The sequence below is a fragment of the Rhinolophus sinicus genome, chromosome 3, assembly GCF_057876585.1.
Source record: "Rhinolophus sinicus isolate RSI-liver-muscle chromosome 3, RSI-T2T, whole genome shotgun sequence".
NCBI classification, from domain to species: Eukaryota; Metazoa; Chordata; class Mammalia; order Chiroptera; family Rhinolophidae; genus Rhinolophus; species Rhinolophus sinicus.
This window is the reverse complement of record NC_142503.1, coordinates 137,489,840-137,515,456: the sequence shown is the minus strand read 5'-3', so window position 1 is coordinate 137,515,456 and position 25,617 is coordinate 137,489,840. Positions and strand designations below refer to the sequence as shown.

The 25,617-nt window shown below is 55.8% G+C and overlaps 1 protein-coding gene across 5 annotated transcripts; it reads right to left on the bottom strand.

Annotated features, from left to right (window-relative positions):
- On the bottom strand, positions 1 to 25,617 carry BAHD1 (bromo adjacent homology domain containing 1). Of its 5 annotated transcripts, none has more exons than XM_019725486.3 (7): positions 25,359 to 25,617; positions 7,382 to 8,824; positions 5,211 to 5,593; positions 4,065 to 4,224; positions 3,591 to 3,667; positions 2,724 to 2,824; positions 1 to 2,253 (listed from the first exon to the last, which is right to left on the bottom strand). In XM_019725486.3, exons 1-7 carry the CDS (start codon positions 25,552 to 25,554, stop codon positions 2,064 to 2,066), a joined length of 2,550 nt encoding a protein of 849 aa, XP_019581045.1. In that variant the 5' UTR covers positions 25,555 to 25,617; the 3' UTR covers positions 1 to 2,063. The 5 variants fall into 5 exon arrangements, with proteins under 5 accessions (XP_019581045.1, XP_019581046.1, XP_074184012.1 ...); XM_019725487.3 differs by having other exon boundaries at positions 2,724 to 2,815; positions 25,359 to 25,614; XM_074327911.2 differs by lacking the exon at positions 25,359 to 25,617 and adding an exon at positions 24,044 to 24,380.

The following is a 25,617-nucleotide window of genomic DNA, read 5'->3' as shown; positions in this document are numbered from 1 at the left end:
TACAATTTTTCAAATTTATTTTTTTCTTAAAGAAGTACTTCTAATCTCTGTCAAAAGGGAGGTGAGGAAAGGTCCTCCCTCCCTTGTAAACACTGAAATACAGATCTGAGAAACCAGGGTCGACACACACAAAAAGTGCATTTTACAAAATATCAACTAAAATATATTTTACATGAATTATGCTTCCATCGAAATTCTACCAGTTGCATTTTTAGGTTCGAAAAAATATTTCAACATCTAAGAGATTTCAAAAGCATTTCAGTTCTGGGCAGCAGACCCTGGGAGGAGGACCTTGATCTCTCCTGCTGGGGGAGGCTAAGCTCCTTGGCAGCAAGAGCCCAGTACCCTGGGAATGAGAAGGCTCCACAGCTGACTCTCCAGAGGCCCCACAGCCACTCTGGCGACTTCTTCTACCGGACCACCCTCCCAGACCAATGCCTTCCTCCAAACAGCTTATTCCATACAAGGGAACCTGAGCCCCTTCTCTTGGGAGTTTGGGTTTCCCCTGTGTAAATTTACCTCTGAAGCCTCTAGGCCTCCCCCTCCCCTCCGCCCAATGACCAAGCAGGAGTGGCCCACTTTCTCAGGGACAGCACAGGGCCTGGCTTGCTGGGAGTGCTCTCAGGACTCGCTCCACCTCCATCTTCAGACCCTGCCCGACTGCCCTCACCCAGTGCCACCTCCTTAGCCTGCTGGGTCCTTGTCTGCCCCTCCCTGGGGCAGGAGGACCCAGTGCTGCCCTCCCTGGCTTCTGACCCCCGAGTGTGCCCTGTGGAAGTGCTCACAAGCAGGTTCCCAGCGCCAGACCAAGCCACATCGGGCTCCTCTCTCTCTCCTCACCATGCTCCTCTTTGGTACAAATTGGAAAGAATCAGGCTGCTCCAGCCCCCTTGCAAAGTGCCCCAGGGCCAGAGCCTAGTCCTACAAAGGACAACAGGGGTCTGAGCCTCCTAATTTTACTCTGGGGAGCAGCGTGAGGTGAGAACAGGGCCCCTGGGCAACAGGAACAAACAGAAAATGCGGTCCTCAGCTCCTAGAGTGCCAGTGGCTGCAGCTCAGCAGGTCTGTGGACTGATACAGTGTTGATTCTCGCTGGGATGTAAATTAGTGCAATCTACAAAAGACTAGGGTAAGGGGTGGCAGGGCAAGGGGAGCCACAGCACTCCTTTGGTTTGATTTCAGGTGGGTGTGGCTTGAAGAGTCATATGTGAAGTTCTGCAAGAGGTTTCCTAGAACCTCCAAGTGTAAGGCAAGAGGAAAAGTCTTCAATAAATCAGGTAGCAATTTTCCTTGCCCCCTGCCCCCCACCCCCTCCCAGCTCCCTTCTGCCCTCCCAGACATGACAAACCACATGTTAATCAGTTAACTTCTGGGAAGCCAGACCTGCTGGGTGGCCCCTCACCAGGAGGCGAACAGGAAGCTGACTCCCACAAGTGGGCCACACCCATAACTGTGAGGGCTGGGTAACTTGTCCCAGCACCAGGGGCTACTGCAGGGGCAAAGGAGGAAAGCCAGGGGAAGGCCCTAAACCCAGGAAGAGGAAGTCAATGCTCTGGAAGCTAGACTCTGGCTCTCTACGCCTCAAAAGAACGAGCTCGGAGTCGTACTAGAATCTGAAAGAGCCTGGTCCCAGGCTGAGGGGGAAGCAGTGGGTCACAGTGGGTGAGGTAAGCTGGCTCCATTCCCCCTTGAAGGGCTGAGGGAGGCGAAAGAAGGGTCTGTTGGGTCTAGTTCCTGAAGGACCACCCGCCTCCCAGGGCCCATGCCCCTCAGGCTTGGCCTAGCCTCAGGGAAGACTGCTTCTCCAGGAGTTTCCGCCCAGGGACCACGGAGAGATACCCTGCGCCACACTGAGGATTCTGGTGCTTTTCTTATATCCTGGCCTCCCCCTCCCTCCCCTGGGGCCCAGAACCCACAGGGGCCCCTGCCCTCCCACCAAGAGAACCACAGGCCAGCAACCTCAGGTCCCTGTGGACCCTTAACCAAGTGCTGTGCTTCAAAGCAGTGCCCCCTGCCCAGAGCCCCACTTGCCCACGGGCAGCCCCAGTGTGGGCAGGAGGAGGCTACTGGGGGTTCTTGAGGATGCGGCCATGGCGGAAGTCGTAGACATGGCGGCAAAGAAACACCAGCTCAGGGTCCGTATCCTCGGGCACCGTGCGGTGTGGCGGGGTGGAGTAGTCCGCAGAGGGGGGCACCAGTGCTGTCTTTCGGCTGGGGAGGCCCTCGCCTCGGCGTTTGGCCATGGCACAGAATCTGCAGTGACACACAGTTCGCTGTCTTTATCGAAGCCACCTTTTTAGGAAGACCAATTCCTTCCCCACCCTGTGCGGAGAGCTGGGATGCTCCCTCCTGCCCTGGCAAGGGCTGCTGTGGCCTCCATCCCGGTCCCGGGGGTGATGTGCCCTCTTTGCCAACTGCCAGTCTACCTCCTGTCACTAGGGAACCACACCTGCCAGGCCCTCCGTCCCTCCCATCTGCCAATTCTCCTTGATTTCCTGAGAGGGCACTACTGTAACCAGCCTAACTCTGCCCAACCATTCTGCCTTAGACAGCAACAACGCTGTCCCCCCCACCCCCAAAAAAATCAGATGGTAGAAAATCAGATGGTAGAAGCAGGCTGTGAGGAAGAAAGTTCTGGGAGGTCAGGCTCAGTGAGACCCCCTTGGGGATCACAGGCAGGCCTCAAACAGCCCTGGGGAGGCTGGGAGAGAGGCACCACCCACCTGCAGTACTCGGCAAAGGTCAGCACGTAGCACTTCTCCTCGATGCAGGCCACACTGTTCTGGTCCTGATGTCGCGATGCAAAGACTTCATTCTGCAAAGGCTCAAGGGGAGAGGAGAGGAGGTCGGTTACAGGGGTTGGAAGCACCTAACTCCAGGGACAAGGCAGACATTAACCCTCTGCGGAGACTCCTGACCGAACCCCAGCTGGTGCCCAGAAAGCAGGGCAGCTACCCTGGAATCTGAGGCTAACTGCTCCTCACCTGGCACCCTAAGCATTCCTTCCAAGTTTCTTGCAGGTCACCTGCTACTCTGGAGAAACCAGGTGCCTCCTCCAGCCCAAATGTAATCAGCTTCCTGGCTGCCCCCCACCCCCTTCAGCCCAGGGGAGAAGGGAGGGAGTTGGTGCACATCTTCCCAAAAGTCCCAGTGAGAGAAACAGAGCCAAAGGCTGGGGGAGAGGGACCACAGCCAGGGGGCATTACTGCTCCTAGCACAGCACTGGGAGAGCGCTGAGGGGTGTTAGGAGGGGTCCTTTTCCCCTCCCTCTCATGCTGCAGATGATATCAAAGGGGGCCAGGTGTCGCCAGGGGGACTTATCCACTTCCTCCCATTCTAGCACCCTGCCCTCACGGGCTCCCTTTCTGCCCCCCTTTCAAGACAAAGAGAATATTCCCTTTGAAACGTGAATCAGGCAGGGTTGGGAAAAGAGGCTGAAACCCACGCCCTTCCCCAGGTTCTCTGACATCAAAGGTGACAAGTCTAGGAGCTTGAATGCCCCTGGCTGCCCTCCCCATACCACCTTCTTAGGCCACAACCTCTCCCTCTGCCACCCCTGCATTTCACGCCCCCTTTGCCAGGGAGCTCACCTCGTGCATGCTGGGACTGCGGCCTCCCTGTAAGTGCTCTGGTCGGTAATACCACAAGAGGCTCATCATCAGCTCTCCTGTGGGGACAAGCGAAGCAGTCATGGCTTGAGCTGGCAACCCCAGAAGTACTTAGACAGGCAGGCTGGCCACGTGCCCTGGAGGCTCATCCAACATCAACGCTGGGCCAATCCTGCAGGCTCCAACCACCCATGTCCTCTGCCTCAAGCCAAGCCGGGCATTCCGTGGCCTGGCATGCTATTAGGCACGGAGGGAGAAGAGGGGAAAAGCACTGACAGGTGAGGAAGGGAGACAGGTGCCCAGGTCCCGGTGACCGGAAAGGTTACTGAGCTGATCCAAGCCAGGTCACAAAGCGGCCTGCAGCATTCGCAGCAGACACATCCTGGCTAAGGGGAGGGCAGGCTGGGACCAGAACACGGGGAGATCTGTGCCACGTCAAACTCCAGACAGGGGTACCTGACTCAGGGTTCTCCCACAGGGCAGAGATCTTGGCCACGTAAGGTGTGGACGTCTTCCGTGGGCCTGACTTGAGGAGGACAGTGTCCCGGACGCGGATGGTCTCTCCGTGCCGCTCCACCGCCTGGTAGCTCTTTCGGATGGCTGGTTCCGGTTCATCCTAAGCAACAACCAGTGACACCAACGTGGCTGTAGGGCTGCTCTGAGTCGGGGACAGGGCGGGGGTGGGTTTGGCATTCTCTTTATGCTTTCCTCAGGGCAGTCACACCGCTAAGGGAGGGAAACTGCGCAAGCAGCCCCTTCTCCCTAAGCCTGGCTTTCAGGAACAGGATGGGGATGGAGTGTCCCCAGCGTTGGAGAAAGGGTAAGAAATGGAAGCAGGGTTGGGAAAGCGGCCCGAAGCTTCTGGGACTGCACCCTGACCACCACATCTCACTCCAAGTCCCCAGCACTGCGTAGGTCCTCAAGCTTCCTGATGGGACCATCTGGATTTGACCCTTAAACTATCACTGCAAGTGGCCTAGACTTGGGCAAATTACTTAATCTGCTGCTAAGCCTCAGTTTGCTTACCTGTGAAATGAGAATTATAAAAACGAGGTACATACATCATAGGGTAGTGGTGAGGATGAAAGCAGATAATGCAAGAGGCTTAGCTCAGTTCTGACACCTAAGAAGTGCTCAATAAATTTTAGTCAACGTTCTTTTCATCATCCCAGATGTTCCTGTTATCACTGATTTTCTCTGCCTGTCCCAATTCGCCCTACACACACTCATACTTATTCAAAAAGCCTCCACAAAAGCCCTCCACTTTATAAGCGAGGCTAGACGGGACAGTGTGAGAGGGATGAAAGGCGAAGACATTTCAGGTGGCGTCCCTGAGAAATCAGTGACAGCAATGGCAACCGCCGGCTGTGACTGCCTCTGCGCACACTCTGACCTCCCCAAGGCACGCAGCACAGGATCAGTAGGGGCTGGGGGAGAACGCTGGGCCAGCAGGACTGGTTCCTGGAGCATGAAGGAGCTAGAGCCCTTTGTCAGCTCTCAGAATAGCTAGAGCCAGGCTTCCTGGGACCCACCTCACTGCAGGCAGGTCCTCTATCCCCACGCCACCCTCCTTTCTCCCCAGAGCTAAGAGGGGGCACTCACCAAGACATAGACGGCCTTCTCACAGGCAGCCCCCACAGGCACCCAGCCGTTTGTGCGGCGGCGGCGGCGGCGGCGTGGGCGCGGGCGCTGGACACGCGGTTGCTTGGGGTGACTGGGCCTGTGGGCAGCCTTGCCTCTCACAGTGTGCCTACAGCTGGAGCCTGTGCGAAGCCCTGACTTGGAGCCGCTAGGAGGCTTGGCGCTCTGAGGGCACGCGCGGGCTACTGTCTGGGGCTCCGAGGTGGGTGTCTGAAGATGGGGGACAGGCTCTGCTGCAGGTGGCACACTGGGCACCGGGCATCCCAGAAGGGGATGGGCAGGTGAGGCTGGGTGGCCAGCTTCTGGGAGAGGAAATTCCAGCTGGCCCAGGGACCTGCAGCTTTCTGAGAAAAGGAGAGAGGGGGTCAGGGCAGGTAAGGATAAGCAGTAACCCCCCCGGGGACCTCTGCTTTCAGAGTCTGCTCCTGTCTTAATTCTAAGTGTGAACCCAAAGGTCAGTGGGGTCAGGGGTCTTTGAAGTGGATGGTCAAGAGTGACTGGCCAAGGGTTGTTCCTGACCTTGAAGAATGACCCACAGACATCTCCATCTCCCGTTCCAGCCTGAAAGAAGGAAGGGAGTGGGCAATGGGAACCGCTTCGCTAGTTCTGACTTAATCTTCTCTAAGGCTTCCACAGTGCTGAGGAGCAAGGGAGCTGGGATCAAACAGCCCAGTATACGAATCCCGAATCTGCTACTTACTAGCTGTGTGACCTCAGACAAGTTACTTTACCTCTCTCAGTGCCTTGCAATAGAAGTAGTAGATGCAAATATCATGTAGTCTGTCCTAGGTGTTTTTCTTATCAATGTATGAACTCATCTCATCCTTACAACAACCCTATGAGACAGGCAGTATTATCCTCATTTTACAATTAAGAAAACTGAGACAGGGAGCAGTTACTTGCCCCACGGTCACATGGCTAAGGAAGTGGGGGAGAACATTTCACTCCGAGCGGTCTAGCTCCACAGTCTATGCTTAATTATATGCCACACGGCTTCCCTTCTGTAAAGTGCTTTAGAACAGTCTTACTGGTGTCTCGGGAAGGGAGTAGGGTCTTGGGACCCAACAGGTTAGGTGCCCAGATTTGGAGAGTGGTACAAAAGAGGAGGAAAAGCCCAAGCAGCAGCGTGTTCTCATTTCTAAGAGCTCCAACTCACTCCAGAATCTGAAACAACCAGTCTGGCCAGAGTCAACTGGTCTATAAAGTTGTTTTATAGACCCCTACAAGAAGGAGTGTGGGGGGAGGGGAGAGGCCTGGGAAGGCCTGGCCCCTCACTTCGCCACAAGCAGGGCCGACTTGCCGGACAGGATGGCTCCGGTCACCGAGTTTCCACCCAGGAGCCAAGAAGGGCCTGGAGAGGCATGTGAGGACACTCCTGCCAATTTGGGGGAAGAGAGATCACTGTGGAGGTGTCTCATCAGCTGCAGCGCAAGCCTCTCAGGTGTCTGAGTCTTGCCAGGAAGGCAGACACCAAAGCCATGGGCCCTAAGAGCACCCTGCCTGTGCCAGGGAACTATGTCTGTCTGTTCTCAGAGTGTGACCCCCCCCCCCCCCCCCCCCGGCCATCCCTGGAAAGGTGTTGCCAACTGGGCACTACTTCTCTTTCAAGGTCTGAATGGCCAGGGTGAAGCTGTCCTACACAGCTGGCACCGCTTACTGGGCCTGGTACCCCTCACCCTTCCCATGAATGCTGGACCTGGACAGTATGCAGATGGTCTGGGCTCCTTGAAAGGAAGGAATTTTACCTTTCTGTGAGGAGGGCAGAGGGACATGGGAACAACCTGACAAAAGCCCTCATTTTAGTATCTAACTTGCTACTCAGAGTCTGAGAATCCCAATGGGGAAGGAGGACAGGCCCTAGCACCCTTTCCGCCACCACAATGCTACCTTCCTGCCAGACCGAGAAATCTGCCTGGATAGCAAGGACAGAGCAGGGCTGCTCAGAGCTAAACATGGTTTCCTGGGAATGCTCCTGGGCTTGGGGCACAAAAAGAAGGTGGTCCTCCCCTCTCAAAGCCCCTATCTCCCATGTAGTCGCTGGACCCCGAGGAGGCCCACTTGATCCATGACCCACCCTCCTGGGACACCATGTCTGAGACTCCCTAGTACATCCCAACCCTAGGAAGGCTTACCTGCTGCAAAAGGCATTTTGTAGGAACAGCCGCCACAGGTAGTGCCAATATGGGTAAGCGAAGGGGGCAACATTTCACAGATGCTGTAGCCATTCACTCCAGCGTCGTCGCTGGAGCAGTAGCGAGAGCCCCAGGGAGGGTGCTGGAAAGGAGTGCCCATAGGCACTGAGCCCGGGGCCAAGAGGAGCCCCTCGGTAGGAGCAGCCACTGAGGACAGCTTGCCCTCAGGGAGCATGGGGCAAGGGGCGTAGCCTCCACACTGCAGCCCGTCTTGGCTGCAGTACAGATAGAAGCTGCCCAGTGCAGTTAGCTCCGGCGGCCCACACAGGCTCCTGTAGTCGGCAGGGTTGCCAGGCATGGGCAGGGGGGACAGCTGGGGCGTGGGGAAAGAGGGCTGGTGCAGTTCCTGCTTGGGGGCAGGTGACTCCTCTCCTGGGCGTCCAGGCTCTGGCTTCAGGGCTGCCTGCCCACCCATCAGCAGAGGCAGGTGGGGACGCAGCCCCAACGGGCTCTCCAGAGCTTTTCTCAGGGGCTGCTGATAAGGTGGCTGGCTGGCGGGCCCACGAGGGGTGGCAGATAGCCATGGCTCCTCTGGGTACCCCTGCCAGCCAGGTGGGCCTGTAGCCTCCCCAGAGCTGGCGCCCTGCCGGGTCTTCGGATAGTTCTTGCCATTGACCTTGGCCCACTTTGGCCTCGGGGCCTTCAGGACTGGTGGCTCAGTAGAGCGCCCATCTGCTTCTGGGTGGGCACGAGGTGGCCGCAGGGGTAGCTCTCGCTCCTGGCTCAGCTTCAGGAAGGCAGCTGCATTCAGGCTGGCCAGCCTCTTGGGAGCTGGGTCACCATCTCGGCGGGCTCCTTCATCAGGTGCTGGCTCTGGGGACAGGTCCCGACTTCCTCCTCCAAGGTCCCTCAGCCGGGGCCGCTTCTTAGAGGAAGACCAGCCCCCAGAGGTCCGGTCGCGGTCCCGGCTGCGATTGGGGTCTCCCCCTCGGCTGCGGCGACCACTGGCCAGGCTGCTGGTGTCCTCCCGCTCCAGGAGCAGGTTGTTGAGGGCCTCAGCATTGAGGGAGGCCAGGCGCCGCTTGCGGGGCTGGGCGAGGCCAGTATCCTCACTGGATGGTGCTGGGCTGGGCGGTTTGGGCAGGTCAGGGGGCAGCTCATCTGCCTCATCTGCACTCCGTGGACCGGCCACATTCTCCAGGCGAGTCAGCAGCACTTTGCAGGCCTTGGGCTTCTCAGGAACCAAGGGGCGTTTACGCAGCGGGTAGTTCTTGCGGCGCCCTGCGAGCTGCCCTGGGCTCTCAGGCATGCCTGGCTCCATACCCTCCACCCCCTGCTCCATGCTGTTGCCTTCCATCTGCAGGGGCTCCCGGCGGCCAGTGGGGCCTGAACTCAACATGGGAAGGGACTTTCTCCGAGTGTGTGTCATGGAGTACCTCCAATCTGCAGGACAGAAGGCAGGCAGTGAGAGAAGCCCACCCTGGCCCGCCCTGCCTGCTTTCTCCCGCTCTGCAGGCTCCCCAACCCCACCTGCAGTAACTCTGACCTACCCTCACCCTGTTTCCAGCCTGGATTTTCCCAGGACCCCTCTACTAGAGTGCAAAGGGCCAGTGGGATCAGGTTACCAGCAGCTGTGCAAGGACTGGTTGCCTCACTCTTCTTTTAGCCTAGGGTCCTCTGAACTAAGCCCTCAGAGAGTCTGAAGAGTAATGCAGACCCCATGGTTAGAAGGAGCTGGGAGCAAAACTCTCCGTTCCCTCTTGCTGTTCTTCTCCCACTAAATACTCATCATATGCCAGGAGGAGGCTCTGAAGACAGTGAGCCAGGATGGGGGCTTGGGTGATGGGATCCCATCTATTCCTGCAAAAGTATACCAACCCCCCGCCCCTATCTCGGGGACTCTGAGACTGGCTGTGGGATGACAAGCAGGACAGAGAGGAGCTGAGACAAGGAACTGCGTGCCAGGCCGCGGAGGAGGCAAAGTCCAGCCTGCGAGAACGCCCTCCCCGGCACACACGGCAGAACAGCCAGAAGCTGGGTCTGGCTGGAAAAACCCTGCAAAGGTGAAGGCTTGGCTGTGAGGAGCCTGTGGAGAGGGGCGGTCTCGGCCAGCCCTCGGAGCCAGACCCACCTTGATCCAGGGTATTCCAGGAAGGGCAGCCTAAACAGTGCCAGTGCCTGGGGCAGGGTGCAGGCATAGCCCGGGCCAGCATTCTGGGTAGGAGACCCAGGGACCATACACTCGACCTGTGGTACCTCCTTGACCCCCTACCACCCACTAAGAGTTGGGAAAAGAAAGTATCAAAGAAAACGAACTCAGGACTAACCAGATGCTCCCTTGCTAGTCTTGCCCTATTCCTCAGGCCCCTGTCCTGGTAGGCAGGACTCCAGGCAAGAGGCAGGATGGGGGCAGTACCAAGAAGCCCAGAGCCCCTGACAGAAAATGCCCATGACCAGGCATCAGTCCCTAACTTTGCCTGGCAAATACTCCCCCCATCCCGACCCCAACACACCGGGGGACAACCTGGGCCCATCCTGAAAGAGAGGCCAGAGCTGGCTGTGCTCTGGAAGCTGATACCGCCAAGGCAATAAGGAACCGGGAGTGAGGTGGGGGTTGGTTGGGGTGGGGTGGGGGGGGGGGTGGTCAGAGACTACTGAGCTGTTCACTCATCTACTCCCCAACCCAAAGCAAGGTGCTGCCAAGTAAGGTACCAGAGGAGGCTCTGCCCTGCAGGGCACCCTGCAACCCCCCCCCCCACTGGGCACCCTGAAAACCCCACCCCCCACCGGGCACCCTGCAAACCCCCTCACCCACCCACCAGCCTCAGCAGGCCCAGGCTTTCCGGCCTAATTTCCCCACTGCTATTATTATTCACACTCACTCCATCCAAAGAGCTGGGGGCAGTCCTGCTGGGCCAAGGATTTAACCCTGAAAGTCCCAGGCCTGAGGGCTCCCAGGGATTCCGAGCCCTTCCCACCTAGCTCCTGTGGCACTGGGCCACTGGCTGGGGTCACTAGGTCCCTTCTCTCCTGAGACATGCTGCACTATTTGAGAAAGAACGCTCAGAAAAACAGGCTGAGGGCAGCGTGGGTGTCCCTCACCCATGAGAAAGGATCTGGAAAACGGGAAAATGGAGGCAGCGTGCCAGGTGTTGCTGTCCACGTGTGGGCACCTGTCAGCGCTCCGAGACCCAACCCCAAGCGAGACAGAGTCACAGAAGGCAAATCCATTCATTCCCAAAGCACAGACAGAAGAGCTCCTAAAACATGCCAGGCATTTGCTGGCTCCCTAAGACTCCTGCCTCTAATCAGGGTGACCACGTAGCCCCGTTTGCTCAGCATGCTGATGAGTAATACACCCTTTCACGCAAAAGCATCCCAGTTGCTTACAACCCACAGGCCCTTTCCTCAAATGCAGGGCAGCCCTGGGTGAGCGGTGGGGAAGCAGCAACAAGGAGAAGGGCTTCTGTTTCTCCTAGGAAAGCCTAGGGCCAGCCCTCCCCCACCCCAGAAGGCCTGGACACGGAGGACAGTGAACAGACCACACAGCTGAGCAGGGGCCAAAGCCCCTCCACCGGCCCCAAGTTACCAGAGGAGTCAGGCCTGGAAATGGCTGGGGGCCAAGGCTGAGGTCACCTGGGCTTGTGGCCTTTAAGGACACAGACAAGTACAGAGCAAGGAGGGGGTGGATGGCAAAGAGTGTGCACAGGGAAGTACTTTCAAGCCTGGCAAGTGAAAGAGCAAAAGAGCTCTTAGCTGGTCTGTCCTGCTTCCCCCTCGCTCCCCAGTCTGCTAGGGGACTAGCTGCACAGCTGGATGGTCCTGGGATTCTGGGCCACTTCCCTGACTCAGTCTTTCCCTCTCAACGTGCAAAAGGTCCCCAGCAGGGAGAGGCTGGAAGAGGAGCCTTCCACTTCTAGGAGCCTGTCTCTAGAACCTGGGAATTTGTTCCCTTAGCGTAGCTCTCTCCTTTGCGTCCCATTCAGGCCTCCAGTCCCTCGGGGACACCCACTGTCCCCAGGCTGACGACCCAGCTGACTATCAGGGAAGCCTCTGATCGCAGAGAGCGAGTCACGTTTCCAAATCAAGCATGAGATCCTCCTGCAAGCCTCCCCCAAATGCCAAATCCAGCCACCCGCTAAAAACACCCAAGGCCATCACAAAAGCACGTTGCAAAACGACCCCTCGCTTTCATGTGGTGCCGAACGTGGCAAAGTCACTCACCACTGAGACGAGGCCGGGGTCTTTGCTGCCGGCCTCACTGCACTCCACACGGAGGAGAGCAAGTGGGAGCCATACTCGGAAGCTGGACATGTGAGAACCTCAGCTACAGCTTTTCCCCGGGTGGGGTTGGTGGAGGGGGCTCCCAGGCTGCAGGGGGTGGCCCAGCTCCTTGGGGAAAAAAGCTCCTGGAAAGCAGTAGGCTTGGTTCCCATTCCACCTCTGCCAGTCCTGCTGCTGCCCTGTGCCTCCCACTCACACACCAGCTCCACCAGGAACTGCTAGCACTGCCGAGGGACAGGGTGCCTGGCTGCTCTCAGCACTGCCCTCTTCCTCTCTGGGAAGCCCTTTCCTCCCGGGCATAGACAGTCCAGCCCCCCTGGGAGCAGATTCCTAGGAGGGACTCCCAGGGCACAGTACCACTCACCTAGACCATGGCAAGCAAGCTCTCAATGAGGAAAACCAGTCTGACTGTGCACAGCTCTGAACAGTCAAACAGCTGGCTGCCAATGAAGAACAGTGGCCACTGGTGGTTTCTCCAAGCCAAAGACTAGCAAACCACATGTGGAATCCAAAATCGTAAGTGTACTCTACAGACAGCCCATCGGCCATCTAAGCCCAGGCACGTGGGGTCTCAAAATCAAGCTGATGTCAGGCCCAGCTTAAGTGGCAAGGCAGGGCTGGGGGAGGTCGTCTCCACAGAAGCAGAAAGGCAGGGAGGATTAGTCTTTTGCCCTCACAGGACAGCAGCACTGTGCAACCCTCCCCACACACACACCAGGACAGGTGAAGTACATCCAAGATGTTGTGTACCAGGGCGCGTCAGCGGCCTGGAAGAATGTGGGCTGTGGGCTCCACTGAGGGTCAACTCAGGGTGGGGCCTGGCCAGGAAGAGGTCCTCAGCCTTGGCCACGGCTCCCCTTACTTACTACCCAGCTCTGGGCAACCCCCCTACCCTCAGGCTCAGGGCTCTGCCGCATGGCTCTTCCTGGAAACTTTCTTACCCGCTGCATTTTAATTTTTGGTTTTTTGGTCTATTTTTACTAGGAGGGGGGTATGCAGGGAGGGACTTACGTAAGGGCAGCCCAGGGGGGTCACCTGAGTGAGGGCCAAGAAGGGCCCTGCTCCAAGCCACCTCCCAGTTACACCTAAAGCCACACAACTGGCACCGAGTTAAACACTGCCCTCCTTTGAAATCTCTCTTGGAATAACCTCCCTCCTCCCCCAAAGGAATAACACTTTCTCATGAGCACCGAGTTTCTTGACTCTTCTATCAGAGAAAAAAAGCAACAGCACAAAGGCATATAAATTTAGTTGATGTTATTTCATGGGAAAACAGAGATGTGAAGCTGCTGAAATTCTTATAATAAAGCCAGTTAAAGAGACGTGGCTGGTACCTCTTGAATCCCTAAGAGCTGGTAAAGCAGAAAGAACCAAAGCTTTGATGCAAACAGACCCGGGTTTAAATGCTAGCTGTGCCCCTTGTGACAACTTATTAACTTCTCTAAACCTCAGATTGCTCATCTACAACAGATACATCAAAATGAACCTTACAGGTTGGCCGGCTGGCTCCGTTGGTTAGAGCGCGGTGTTCTTAACAAGGTTGCCAGTTCAATCCCCACACGGGCCACTGTGAGCTGCGCCCTCTACAACTAGATTGAAACAACTCCCTGACTTGGAGCTGACAGGTCCTGGAAAAACACACTTACTTGAAGGAGACTAGCAGGGTCAGAGCCAAGAGGACGAGCATCCCTCCCCTCTTCCAGACCCACAGACAGAGGCAGGCAGCCTGCCCTCGGCCTGGGCAGTTCCCTGCAGTAGGAGCCCAGAGTGTCTGGGAAGCCACCTTCCACGGTAAGAAATCTGGAAACCCAGACTGCACCTGAACTCTGCTCTGCTCCTGTCCACCGAAGCAACACCTAAGTGTCAAGCTCAGGGAAAGATGGGGACACTGCTCCTTTCCCACGCGGGACTCAGTGTGGGATGAACTGTGGGGGTTCAGTTTACAACACAGCGAGAGGGCAGGGGCAGAAACTGGATCCCAGCAGACCCTGAACAACAGTTCCACACCTCTGAGAAACACTCAGCTCCATGGTAAAAGGTGAGCTCCTCAGATGCCAAAGGCCCCAAGGACCGGGTCAAAGGGCCTACGTCCTGCCTGTTCCTGCCATCTGACTGCCGCTTCACTGCAGGCACCAGAGAGAAGCCCCCAGCGGTGGCACCGACACCACAGCGAGCTCAGCCCTGGGCACTGCCCATAAGAGGAAGCAGTAGCCTGCGCCACCAGCCCTACCTCCCTGGTGCCCAGCCAGCCTCTCACTGCAGGCTCTCGATTCACGCCACAATCAGGGTAGGAACCTACAAACAGAAACTCCAAGTGCCCAACCAAAGGCAACGGGCCTGGCCCATCTGCACGCAGCTTGTTTCACAGACTGCCTTCAGGTCTGGCAGCCATCTGAGAAGCAGGCCTGTCCCCTGGAGGCACCAAGCCTATCTATGGCCTGTCAGACCACCTGCTCCTCATACTTCAGAGTGGGGACTCCCAGGAGCCCAGAGGTGGAGCAGCTCTGCATGGAAGGTCCACAACCACCCCACGTGGGGTTTGGGGCACGGCCGGCACCCCCTTTGGCTACTCCTGTCCACTAACCATTCCATCAGGAGAGCCCAGGCACACAGGCCCCGAGCTGCACCCAAGTATGCAGAGCCTCCGCTTCTGGCTCCGAACACAAAGCAAGACATCGCACCTCTTGTAAGTGTAAAGGAATACAAATCTCAGTGCAGAAGGAGTTTTAACTCTGACTATAATAAAGCGGGAACCCCCCCCCCCCCCATTTTATACGAGAAGTGCCGTTAAGTACAGGAATATATTAACAGCAGAGTTACTGGAATCTCCTTCTCCTCACTGGAAACTGCCAGTGTCCTAGTCTTAGGGCAAGGCCCTTCCTACAGGTGGGGGCTCAGTGTGAGAAAGACAGTACTCCGCGGATCTAGAAATCAATATAAACACACAGACCTCTAAGCTAGGACAGTGGCCAAAGAGCCTTGTATTTTAGTCATATAACAGTGCTCTGCTTTAAGAAACTCTAACCTGACAAATTAGAAGGTAATCAGGTGCAATACAAAACGAGTCTTTACAGGCTTTCTTTAAGGCACATGCCCCTATGTTAAGCAATCCACCTTCCCTCAGCTTCTTCCCAGGGCACCGCTCCTGTGTGCCAGAGGGAAACCTGTACCTGCAGCTGTGGGTCCAGTTAAGCCAGGGCACCCACTGCTCATTCCCAGGCACGTGGCACCTCTGTGATCTTTGCTCAGTCAGCCAACGCTTGCCGGCGCCTCATCACAGCTCAACACAGCGGAGGCGAGACCCACAGGGTCCAAGGCTAAACCTACGTGGGCTTGGTCATGGCTTTAACTTCTCTGAGCCTTGCTTTCCTTGTCTACACAGCAAGGTTATGAGGATCACATTCAATAAGAATACGTGTCAAGGGCCTAGCAGAGTACCAGGTATACAGTAAGTGCTCAAGAGAAGCTCATTCTTTCCCCCTATATGTCAAGTATTCGGCCAAGTGCTGAAGAAAAATGCAAAGACGACTAAGAAATTGGAGCTTGGGCTGGTAGGAAAACAGAGGACAAGAAAGTGTGACAGGGAGCGGCCGGATGGCTCCGCTGGATATAGCATGAGCTCTCAACAACAAGGTTGCAGGTTCAATTCCCACAGGGGATGCTGGGCTGCGCCCCCTGCAACTAAGATTAAAAACAGCGACTGGATTTGGAGCTGAGCTGCGCCCTCCACAACTAGACTGAAGGACGACGACTTGGAGCTGATGGGCCCTGGAGAAACACACTGTCCCCCAATATTTCCCAATTAAAAAAAAAAAGTGGGACGGGCTGTGATGCAGTGTCAAGAAGAGAGCTCGGCCTCCAGGGCAGCTTCCCAGAGGACAGACTTGAGCTGGAATTTCAGACACTCACCATGGGCCCCCTTCATGACAGGTGTACAGAGGGAACAAAAGCCCGGTAGGAAGTGGGCAGCACTCTGAGAAATTCACTTCACAAATGTTTAGATGCAGAAAAGGGCAACAGACAAAAGCTGAAGTTTTGAGGCAGGAGACAAATAAATGCACCTTTCCCCAGATGCAGCCCTCCTATCCGTGCAGGATGCCTCCAGGCTGGGGACCAGGGAGCTCTGGGCTAAGGCTCCCTCAGAACCCCCCACCCAGGCTCCATGTGCCCAGGCTTAGCCAGAAGCAAATCTAGTAGAGCAGGACCTATTTGCTTTGGGCAGTTAACTGTGGGAGAAATACTGTGTTCCCCCCGAAAATAAGACCTAACTGGAAAACAAGCCCTAGCATGATTTTTCAGGATGACATCCCCTGAACATAAGCCCTAATGCATCTTTTGGAGCAGAAATTCACATACGACACAGTCTTATTTTGGGGGAAACACAGTAAAACAGGAATAGGGCTGGGTTCCCCAAAACTCAGCAATAGGCCCTCAGCAGAACTAGGTGGAAACCTTGTGTTACTGATGCACCATTCTTTAAAAACCATGACAATAGCTCACCAGCCTGCTCCGGGCACCTGCCCAGGAGTGGCAAAGGATATGTGCTGCTTCAACCATCAGGACACTCCAGGAACCACCAACTTAGATTTCTAAGATGGCTTTTGCCAAGACTGGAGGTGCTGTCTCTTGTCCTGAAGAGGAGAAGCTGGCCAGCCAGGCTGAGACGGCAGCGCTGCCCTCAGCCCCCACAGAAGAGTGCCAACCCGAGTGACCCAGCCATGAGTAACGAGTCCCAAGACCAGTCCTTCCCAACGCTCCACCAGGATGAGCAAAACCACAAGGCAGACCGTACCAGAGCTGGGCACCCAACCAGAACAGCTTACACCTAACTAATTAACTAAGTGATTAGTGCCTCCCCCAGTAGGATGCAAGCTCATGGGGACAGGCAGACTCTGCTTTCCTTACCACTAAATCCCAGCCACAGGTCTTAAGAAGAGCTTGTTGAGTGAATGAAGATCTGGGTGCCCACCTGCCCTAGCCCATATAATACCATGTTTCCCCGAAAACAAGACCTAGCCAGACAATCAGCTCTAATGCAACTTTTGGAGCAAAAATTACTCTAAGACCCAGTATTATGTTATATTACATATTATATTATACCCAGCCTTGAAGTAAAGTAAGACTGGGTCTTACAGTAATTTTTGCTCCAAAAGACACATTAGAGCTGATTGTCCACCTAGGTCTTATTTTTGGGGAAACAGGGTATTTCTACCCTAGACTTATGGCACCACGTGGAGCCCAGGACAAGAAACTCTGACCCCCACCCCCCCACCCCCGCCCCGGAGTCCACTGTGCCTCTTCTATGTAATCCACAGTTCAGTAGGGCTACTTTAGGAAATCTCTCGGATTTAAACAGCACAACCCTCTTTCACTACTGTCTTCTTTCTTCTATCAATTTGCCTAGCTAGCTTGGGGAAGTATTCCTCTCATTCCACTTCTCACCTCAAACCATTAAGCGAGCAAGGGTGGCAGGTACTAGAGAAGCACACCTGTAACTCAGCAGCAAAGAACCAGAGCTGGTGTTCCCAGTCCTCCGACCCCGTCAGTGTGCAGGGCAGGGAAGCCTTGACCCACTGCAGAGGCTTGAGTCTAGCGGGGTGTCTGACGGGATGGCCACGTTTGTCACACACCTGCTATGTGCCTGGCGCCACCCTACACACTTCACATTCACTCTCATTCATCCTCACAACTACCTCCCGAGGTAGTTGCTATCATTTCACCCAAAAGATGAAACAGGTGGACAGAGGCCAAGAACATGCCCACTCCTGAGCTATTGGAAAGTGGAGGCGGGGCAGCTGGGGTCCATCCCAAATCTACACCCCCAAGGGCAACACAGGACAGCTGCTGGGTCACCAACAATCAAGACCAACTTGCATATTTTGTTTTTCTGGGTTGTTTTAACTACTGTCATTAACACATTATTAGTGTTTCCTGATTTTTCACCACAAAGGAACTGACGATGTATTTCAATTAAATGACACTGGTGGGCTGGCCAGGGAACATAATTTTACAAATTATTTCTACAGAAAAGTCTGCTCCAAGTTCCCAATAAACTCTTACAGGCACTTTTAAGACAACCTTATTTTATATCCTAGAAAGGGGTAAGGGCTTCAAAGATATGTTATCATGATTTTACAGTAAATCCAGAAAAATCTCCAGACTTCCCCCACTCATCTAAACACCTCTTGAATTAGGTGAAAATATCCTGCCCTCCAGCCCGAACTGCAACGAAGACCAAAATCTGGTCACAGTCCAAACATCTGTCTTAATGTTCAAAGCACAGTAACTGCCCTTTAGCTACCTCTCTTCTTTGGGCCAAATAAATCTAAGTGCTTTCAGTTTTCTCTGAAGATCGTTTCTTAAAGTCATTTCATCAGTTTTATAATTCTTTTCTACATTCTGTGTAAATTGTGTGAACCCTTCCAGGCACAGCAGGGCTCACCCCTCACTCTTGAGGGGAGCCTATAGTGGAAATGTGAATCTTCCCTTCCCTTCTGGCATACCTGTCATGACACCCTGGCACCAAGTAGCACCCTAATACCTTCTCCGTGATTTCTATCAAGATCCTCTAAAAACTAATCATTTACCTTCTATACCATTTGGCCAGATAAGACTGTGATTAACAAACCAAATTTTCTCCATTTTAGACAGGTAGTTGAGGTTGGAAATGGGCCTCAGGGTGGGTTACCCCTTCCTCTGCAGGCAGGACACTGAAAGAGCTACATGTAAGGAGGGTAGAGCGCCCAACAGGCATGGAGATGGGCGGAGGCAGGAGCGGTCAGTACCACCCCAGGTGAGATCCCAGGGTGACGATAGACAGAAATGCAACAGATCCCACCTCCTTAACGGGGTAGGGAGGGCCGTCAAAGCACCTCACCCCCCCCCACCCATTAGAAAAGGAACACATGAGAAAAATGATGTAGACCCCCAGCTCCTATCTGCATCCATCCTGTTAACTAAGCGTCTCTTGTCATTTTTGTCACTCAGGTAACTTGGTCATGGTGTCTCGAAAAAAAGTTCCCATTTCACATCTTGGAGGGGCTGAGAAACAAACCCATTCTTTTATTCCTGGTGGACTCAGCATGCAGAGGACCTCAAGGACAACGTGTGTTTTGTTTGTTCGCTTGACACTGAATCAGGCGAATAACCAACCATTCTTGCAGGTGTTTCCCACCGGGAAACATGAAATCTAGATGAAAATCCTTCCCGGGACCCAACACAAAGTCCTGGACATGACTTTGCTGAGGCCTGATCACCACAGCCACGGTCCCCAGCTTCCAGACTAAGTGCCTAGCACAGGGCACCAAGCCCACCCGCGGGGCCCAGCAGCTCTTCCTCTGGCCCTGAGCAGGCAGCCTGCGGCCTCGCAGCTGCCCACTGCCGCTCTTCCTCCTCCTCCCTGCTAGCCAGTTTACTGCTCATTAGTGGCCATACCAGGAGGTGGGCAGGGAAACATAAAGGAGCTGAAATTCAAACCAGTCCATTTTACTCTAGTGAGGTGCCTCCCATAAAACCAGGCCAGATTTCATCACCCAGGTCCTCCGTCCCCTGCCCTGGGGGGGTCGAAGCAGCCCAAAGGGTCCGAAACTGCAGAATCCCAGGACCCCAAGCATCAGGAGCCTGTGCTTCTAATCATCACCGAGCTCTTGACGACGCTCTGTGTTTCCCATCTTTTTAGATGGAACAGACACTTCTAGCCCTGAGCGGGCCCATCAAGTCAGGGCCAGAGACCTGCAGAGCAGGAATGCTGGGTCTGCTCTAGGTATCAAAGCACACTTTCCTTGTCCCCCCCCAAGTCCCCAGCACAATGGCAAGGTCACAAAGGAAGTGAGTCTTGCCAGACTGTGCGAGCAAATTCCCATAAATACTTGGGCTGGGGTAGTACTGCTTATGTAAAATGCTTCCCCATTGAGAGATGCTGCTTTATTTACATTCTTCACAACCCATTCATAAATAGGAGGCCCTTTAATGTTGGGGCCGTTTGTATAATGCTCCATAAACCTGGCAGCTTCAGTTCAACCCAGGCTACTTCTCAATTCCAGAGACTTTTTTCCCTTAAAAAAATTTTTTTCTCTTTAATGACTCACCTTGCAACAGGGTGCTGAAGCCAGATGTTGCCGACACAAGGCCAAGAGGAATAAGAACAGATAAAATGAAAATACACAAGTCCTTCTGAATGCTGGGACAGAGAGGTGGGGAGGAAAGAAAATAAATAAATTGAAAATCCCCATAGAACCCCAACGTGAAGTATGTATTTTGGAGGTTGTATTCCTTCCAGGTTTACTGAAACTTCCTTTATGGATGTCAAAATGCTCCCCAACTTATACCTACACATGCCAGAGAAGGTGTGGAGGGGATTTTTTTTTTTAATCCAAAAGGAAAAGATAGAAGAGGGCTCTTTCTGGTTTTTAATTTGCATAGCAGGTGAATAAAAAAACAGTAATTTTCTGTTTCTTCACAGAAGTGTTCCAGGGGTTGCTGGATCCAAGAGGAGCACAATTTGCTCCAGGTAAAGAAACTCATAGACAAACCCCAGAAAGAGAGGAAGGACTGGCTTCTAGGACACACAGCAAAAACAGCCTGAGCAGCTGAGGACAGAACCCAGGAGCTGCATTCTGAGGGAGCTAGTCGGCTACAGTAGAAGAAGCAAGAAGAGAAGTGTGGGGATTTTTTTTTTTAATTGACGGGGAGCGGTCTACATTGCCATGGCAACTGTGAGGGGTGGCCTTCCCGCTTGGAAGGGAAATGCTGGTCCATTAATCATCAAACTGGGGCACAAAAGGGAGGTTTGGGGAAAAGAGGATGGATGCAGAAATTTATTTTTTCACTGTCTAGACTCACACCAGTCACCAGTCCCCTTTCCCATTTCCCCCATGGTCCTGGGTTGATGGTAAACAAAAAGGGAAGTTCCGAGAGCTCTGGGATCACAGCTTTCCTTTCTGATGGGTCCAGTGTGGGGCTGACAGTGCCTCCTACAGCAGCAATACCCCTATAAACACCTTTTCCATCACGAGTCCCCAAAGTACCGTTCACAGGCCAGGCCCAGGAATCTTTTTGTTGTTGTTGTTCTCAGAACCGTGTTTTCTCCCTCATTTACACCCGGGATTGAGAAGAGATAAAACATATGGATTCATTTAACATGGACAACAAGGAAAATTGCCTAAGAGCAGCAAAGTGGGGTGGAGAGAATGGTTTGGTGGGATAGGAGGAAAACAGAATTACAGCCCTTTTCCAATTCATGTCTATATGGTGTCATGTGAGCAATCCACAGGACAGACTCTTCACCAGCTGTGAAGAACGGTATATCAGGATGGTATTTCTGACAGCTAAGTTTTATTTGCTCCCCATGCTAAAGCACCCCAAACATGCCTCACCTATATACCCTGGATAGAAAAGGCTGGAAACCACCAAGGACTCCATACTGAGGATTTCTGGGGAAAGGGAAGGGAACGCTTCCCCTCTGTTCCCAACTGCGTTCATTCATTTAACAAAAACAATGTGTACACCACTCTACCAGAAACCCTAGAATATTCACACCCTCCTTCCCACACACAGAGGTTTAACATTGATATTGCCCCTGTCTTTAAGAAACTTCCAACCTACAAAACTACTCAAGACGACACCATGTTGTAAAATTCAGCGTCCCAATCTCAGAGGCAAGCAATGTTGGCCTGGAGTGGCCCGAGTGACAGTGAGAGGAAGGATGAGTAGGGTTCGGGTGGAGGGGAGGAAAGCAAGGGGCTCCTCATGGGGGACAACTGGGGAAAGCAGCAGGAACAAAGATGCAGGGAGATAAATGTGCATGGCATGGATAGAGGAGAGCCAGAGGGGATCAGTCTCAGGTCAGAATGCGGGAAAAGGAGAGCCACTGCAAGTTTGCGGGTGGGGAGTGACAGTGCTTTAGGAAGAATGACCTAGCAGCTGTGTACAGACTGTATCAGAAGGACCGGAGGAAGCAGGAGGGGGAGGGAGAGCATGACAACACAGGCCTGACATGGGACAGCAAGGCAACAGAAAGGCAAAGGAGGAGGGAGATACATAAAGGCGAGACCCTCTTCACTGCCTAAATGCTCCAGAGCAAACCCTCCTAAACACTTGATCTGACTGACAGACTCCTGCCAGGTAAGAGTCTGTCAAAGAGGGAAACCATTGTTTTGGCAATTCCCCTTTATATTCCAGTGGCCAGACCAAGTCACCTCCTTACTGCCACCTAATTAATCACATACTGTGTAGCCCCAGTGAAGGCAGGAGGGCCTTGAGATTCATCATTCTCTGAATCTTAGACATACAATTAAATTCTCTAAGAACAAACTTTAGTCTCCTGCATGAGGTAACAACTCTCTTTCCCACAAGCCTCAACTCCACCCAGGCTGGGGTCTAGACCCTCCTGGGGACGGGGACTGAGGGCGGCCATGAATGAACTCAATGCCCATACTAAGTAAGGCTGAGAGCAGCTTTTCCAGAGCGAGATTACAGCCAACCAAGTTCTTAACCAACACCTACCTGAAGTGGGACTCCAACCCAGGTTATCAGCTAAAGTCCACATTCTAAACAGCCGGAGTCTCCCTGCCTTTGTGCTTCCAATTCTTCCATTATGGGTTCACATGAGAGGGCATGGGAACTCTGAGTGGGCTTTTACAAATGGGAAAACAGCATCGAGTTTAGAGCTGGTCACTGGTGGGTTTAAAGACACTCACAGCTTAAGCCACTGGTTCCCACGTGTCCTCCAGCTGGCCAAGGACAGCAGTGTCCCTCCAGGACATGTGGTCCCTATGGGGTCGTTTTCTCCTTTTTCCGGAAGACATGGGGGTGGGGAAGGTAGAGAGGAAAGTCTCTCAGGTGGCACAAAGGAAAAGGACTGGAAACCTTTTTTATTTAATCATTAAATTCTTGCCTGAATTTATAAACTCATTTTATTTCCCTATGTGAAGACCTTCTTCAACTAAAGAAAAGTGCTGAAAGCAGTTGTGGACGGATTGCTGATACACATTTAGGGGGTGTCTCCCAGTCCCCAATCCAACTGGTCTCTGCCCTCTTAAAACTGTCCACAATGGGCAACTAGGAGCTATCCCAGGTGAGATTAAACCTCTGCCAGTGGGCAAACTGTTTGCTGAAACCCCTCATTCCTGGCAGGCTCTAGAGTGGCTCACCGGACTGTCGCCTCGGTGAGTTCGGCAACCTGGTCGTCACCAGCCAGCCACTCCGTGTGCACACTTTCACCTCTGCCCCTGTGCCCCTCCACCCTGGCAGGGTGGACCCCACTCTTCCCAGAACCTCGGGGCGATCCGCAACTGGAGAGGTGAACCCGTGCCGCAGCTCCTCCCGGCGGGCGCCCCGGCCCCCGCAATCCCCAGGGCAGAGTCCGGCCCGGTCGCCCGCCCCTCAGGGTGGGTGGCTCGGACCGGCTCCCCTCCCCGACGCCACCACCTGCGCCCGCTCCGGCGCCGCCTTTGTCCGGCGCTTCACCGCTAAGCGGGCCCCTCGGGCCCGACCTGACCCGGCCCCCGGCCCCAGAGGACCGGCGGCGAAGCGGGCAGGGCAGGACCAGGCCGGGCCGCGAGCACGGGGTCCCGCTGTCACTTGGAGGCGGTCTGACAACTTCGACTCCCCCCGCCCCACCTCGGACTCGGCCGCCGCTCTGCACCGTCCCCGCCGGGCCTCCCGCGGCCCACACTGGCTTCTCGAACCGCTTCCCTTCCGTCTTCGGCGCCTCCCTTCCTCTCAGCCCGATCCGGTCCGGTCTACACTACCCCCCGCCTCAGTGCGGCCCCCAGCCCCCCATCCAGCAATAACCGGTCAGCTCCCAGCGCGGGAGGGCGCCCCCAACCCTGAGCGGGCGATCCCGCGGCGCCGCCCCCGGCCTCGGCCCCTTGCCTCGGGGACCGCGATGGGGGAGGGGGCGCGGCGGGGGAGGGGGTGGGGGGGCCGTGGCCTCGCCGCCCGCGCACTCGGAGGTGAGCCGGCTACGCCGCTGCGAGGAAGCAACCGGCGTCCTCCCGCCCTCCGCGGCCCGGGACGCCCGCGCCGCCGCCACCCGGTCGAGCTGCCACCCTGCGGCCGCCACCCACCCCGCCCCCGGCCAGCGAAGCGAGCGGCCCCGGGGGGCTGTCACCTCGAGGCGTGCCGCGCTCCCCGATGGCGGGACCGTGGCGCCGGACCTGGGGGAGGGAGGCGGCGCGAACGAGCGAGCGGGCGGCCGCACCTGCTTCGCGTCGTCCGTCCGTCCCTTCCCGGGCTGGCGGGGGCGGCGGCTCGCTCGGTGGGGCGCGCTGACGGGCGGCCGGTCCTCTCCCCTTCATTCGTCTGCCTCCGTCGTTCGCTCTGTCCCTCCAGCCCGCTCGCCCCTTCCCCCCTCCTCGACCCCGGCCCTTAGCTCACCAGGACGGTGGCGCGGACGGCGCGGCTCTGGGCGCCCGCAGGCCCCGGCCGGGCTGGAATCCGGCGGCTGGAACCCCCCGGGGGCGCTCAATTCCCGGGCTCCACGCTGCTGCGTCAGCGCCTCCTCCTGGGGGCCGGGGCCGGGCGGGCGGAGCGGGGGCCGCGACCGGGCGGGGCCGTCGGGGGGGCGGGCGCGCCTGGCCCGGGCGGGCGGACGGCGGGGGCCGGACGGGCGGGGCAGGCAGCCGGACGGGCGGGCAGCGGGGGCCGGGCTCCGGGATCCGCTACGCCGCTCGCGGTTCCCCCACAAACTCCCCGAGAGCGGAGCCTCCGCCGCCCTCCTTCCTGCTTCCTCGTCCCCAACCAATCAGCAGAGCGCCTCTCGTCCAGCTCCGCCAATCAGCCGCCCCGCCCTGCGCTGGCCCCGCCAGCCAATCCGGTTCTCGGCTCCCCCTCTCAGTCTTCGACCAATCAGAACCGTGGGTCGGTCGTCCCAACGCAGGGGGCAGCACGAGGCGGCTGGGGGAGGCGGTGCGGGGAGTGGTGGGGCCTGGGGGGAGGGGTATGGTGCCAAGGGTGGTGGCGGGTGGTGGTTTTCTTTGCCGGCTTCTTGGGTTTTCTCTTCGTCTGCAGAGCCTAAGCCTGTATCCCATGGTGACCCGACCCTGAAGCCCCAATCCCCCAGCTGTTACCCCCCCCCCGAGAAATCTTATCTTGCCGCCGCCCTGGCCGTCACCCTTCTACATCCCTCTTCCCCTTCTCCTCCCTAGCACCTACTGGAGAAAACTGCGGACTAAGGAACACCCCCACCATCGCCAGCGACTGCTGCCCCCAGGGCAAAGCTTCGGGAAGACCAGACGAAAATCAAGCGAGGACAACCCCCCTTTTCTGCAGAAAGGGCCCCAGACTCCAGCGAAAGGGCCCCGACTGCTGAGAAGCCCCTCCCGCCCTTGCCTCATCTTTCCGACTTCCCTGCCTGCCACGTCTCCTTTCCTTTCAAGCAAGGTCGGTCCTGGCTCGGTAACCCCTCACCCGCATCTCTTTTTCCTCTTTTCCCCCTTCACCTACCGCCCCCAACTCCAGCTCCTAATCCACCCTTCTCAGAAGCAGAGTGTGGAACCCTCATCCATTTCCAGCTGACAGCAGAGCCTGGTCTGTGAGTCCTTGACTCCCACATACCCTCTTCCACCACCGCAGGGAACATCAGAGCTCTCCCCGGGAGCGTGCGGGGGGAGGGGGCGGCAGCCTGACAGCCCAGGCTGGACTCCCTCCCTCGCGTCCCCAAGCCAGGATGGGACCAAGCGTGGACACTTACCTGGCTTCCTGCTAGTCCCCGAATGCTGTGGCTCCGTCTCACACCCACAGACGTGCCTTTCCAAGCCCGAGCTTGCTCGCGGGGTCAGCGGGGTGGGTGGGCACAGCAGGCTGAGGTCACACGGAGGTGTGGGAGGTCCTTGTGAGGTGCAGGAAGGGGCTGTGTCTTGGGCACCTTGTAACGCCAGAGCCTGCATAGGGCTTCATTCCAACCAGCACTGGATGTGCGTGCACATAGTAGGTTCTTGAGAAATGCTGAG

Bases quoted from the DNA above. Each gene is read 5' to 3' on its own strand.
- BAHD1 (XM_019725486.3), bottom strand. From the start codon at position 25,554: ATGCAGGCTCTGGCGTTACAAGGTGCCCAAGACACAGCCCCTTCCTGC. The intron at 4,225-5,210 runs GTGAGTGCCCCC...GTTGTTGCTTAG, and splicing joins AGAAGGCCGTCTATGTCTTG to GATGAACCGGAACCAGCCAT. The intron at 2,254-2,723 runs GTGGGTGGTGCC...GTGTCACTGCAG, and splicing joins ACCTTTGCCGAGTACTGCAG to ATTCTGTGCCATGGCCAAAC.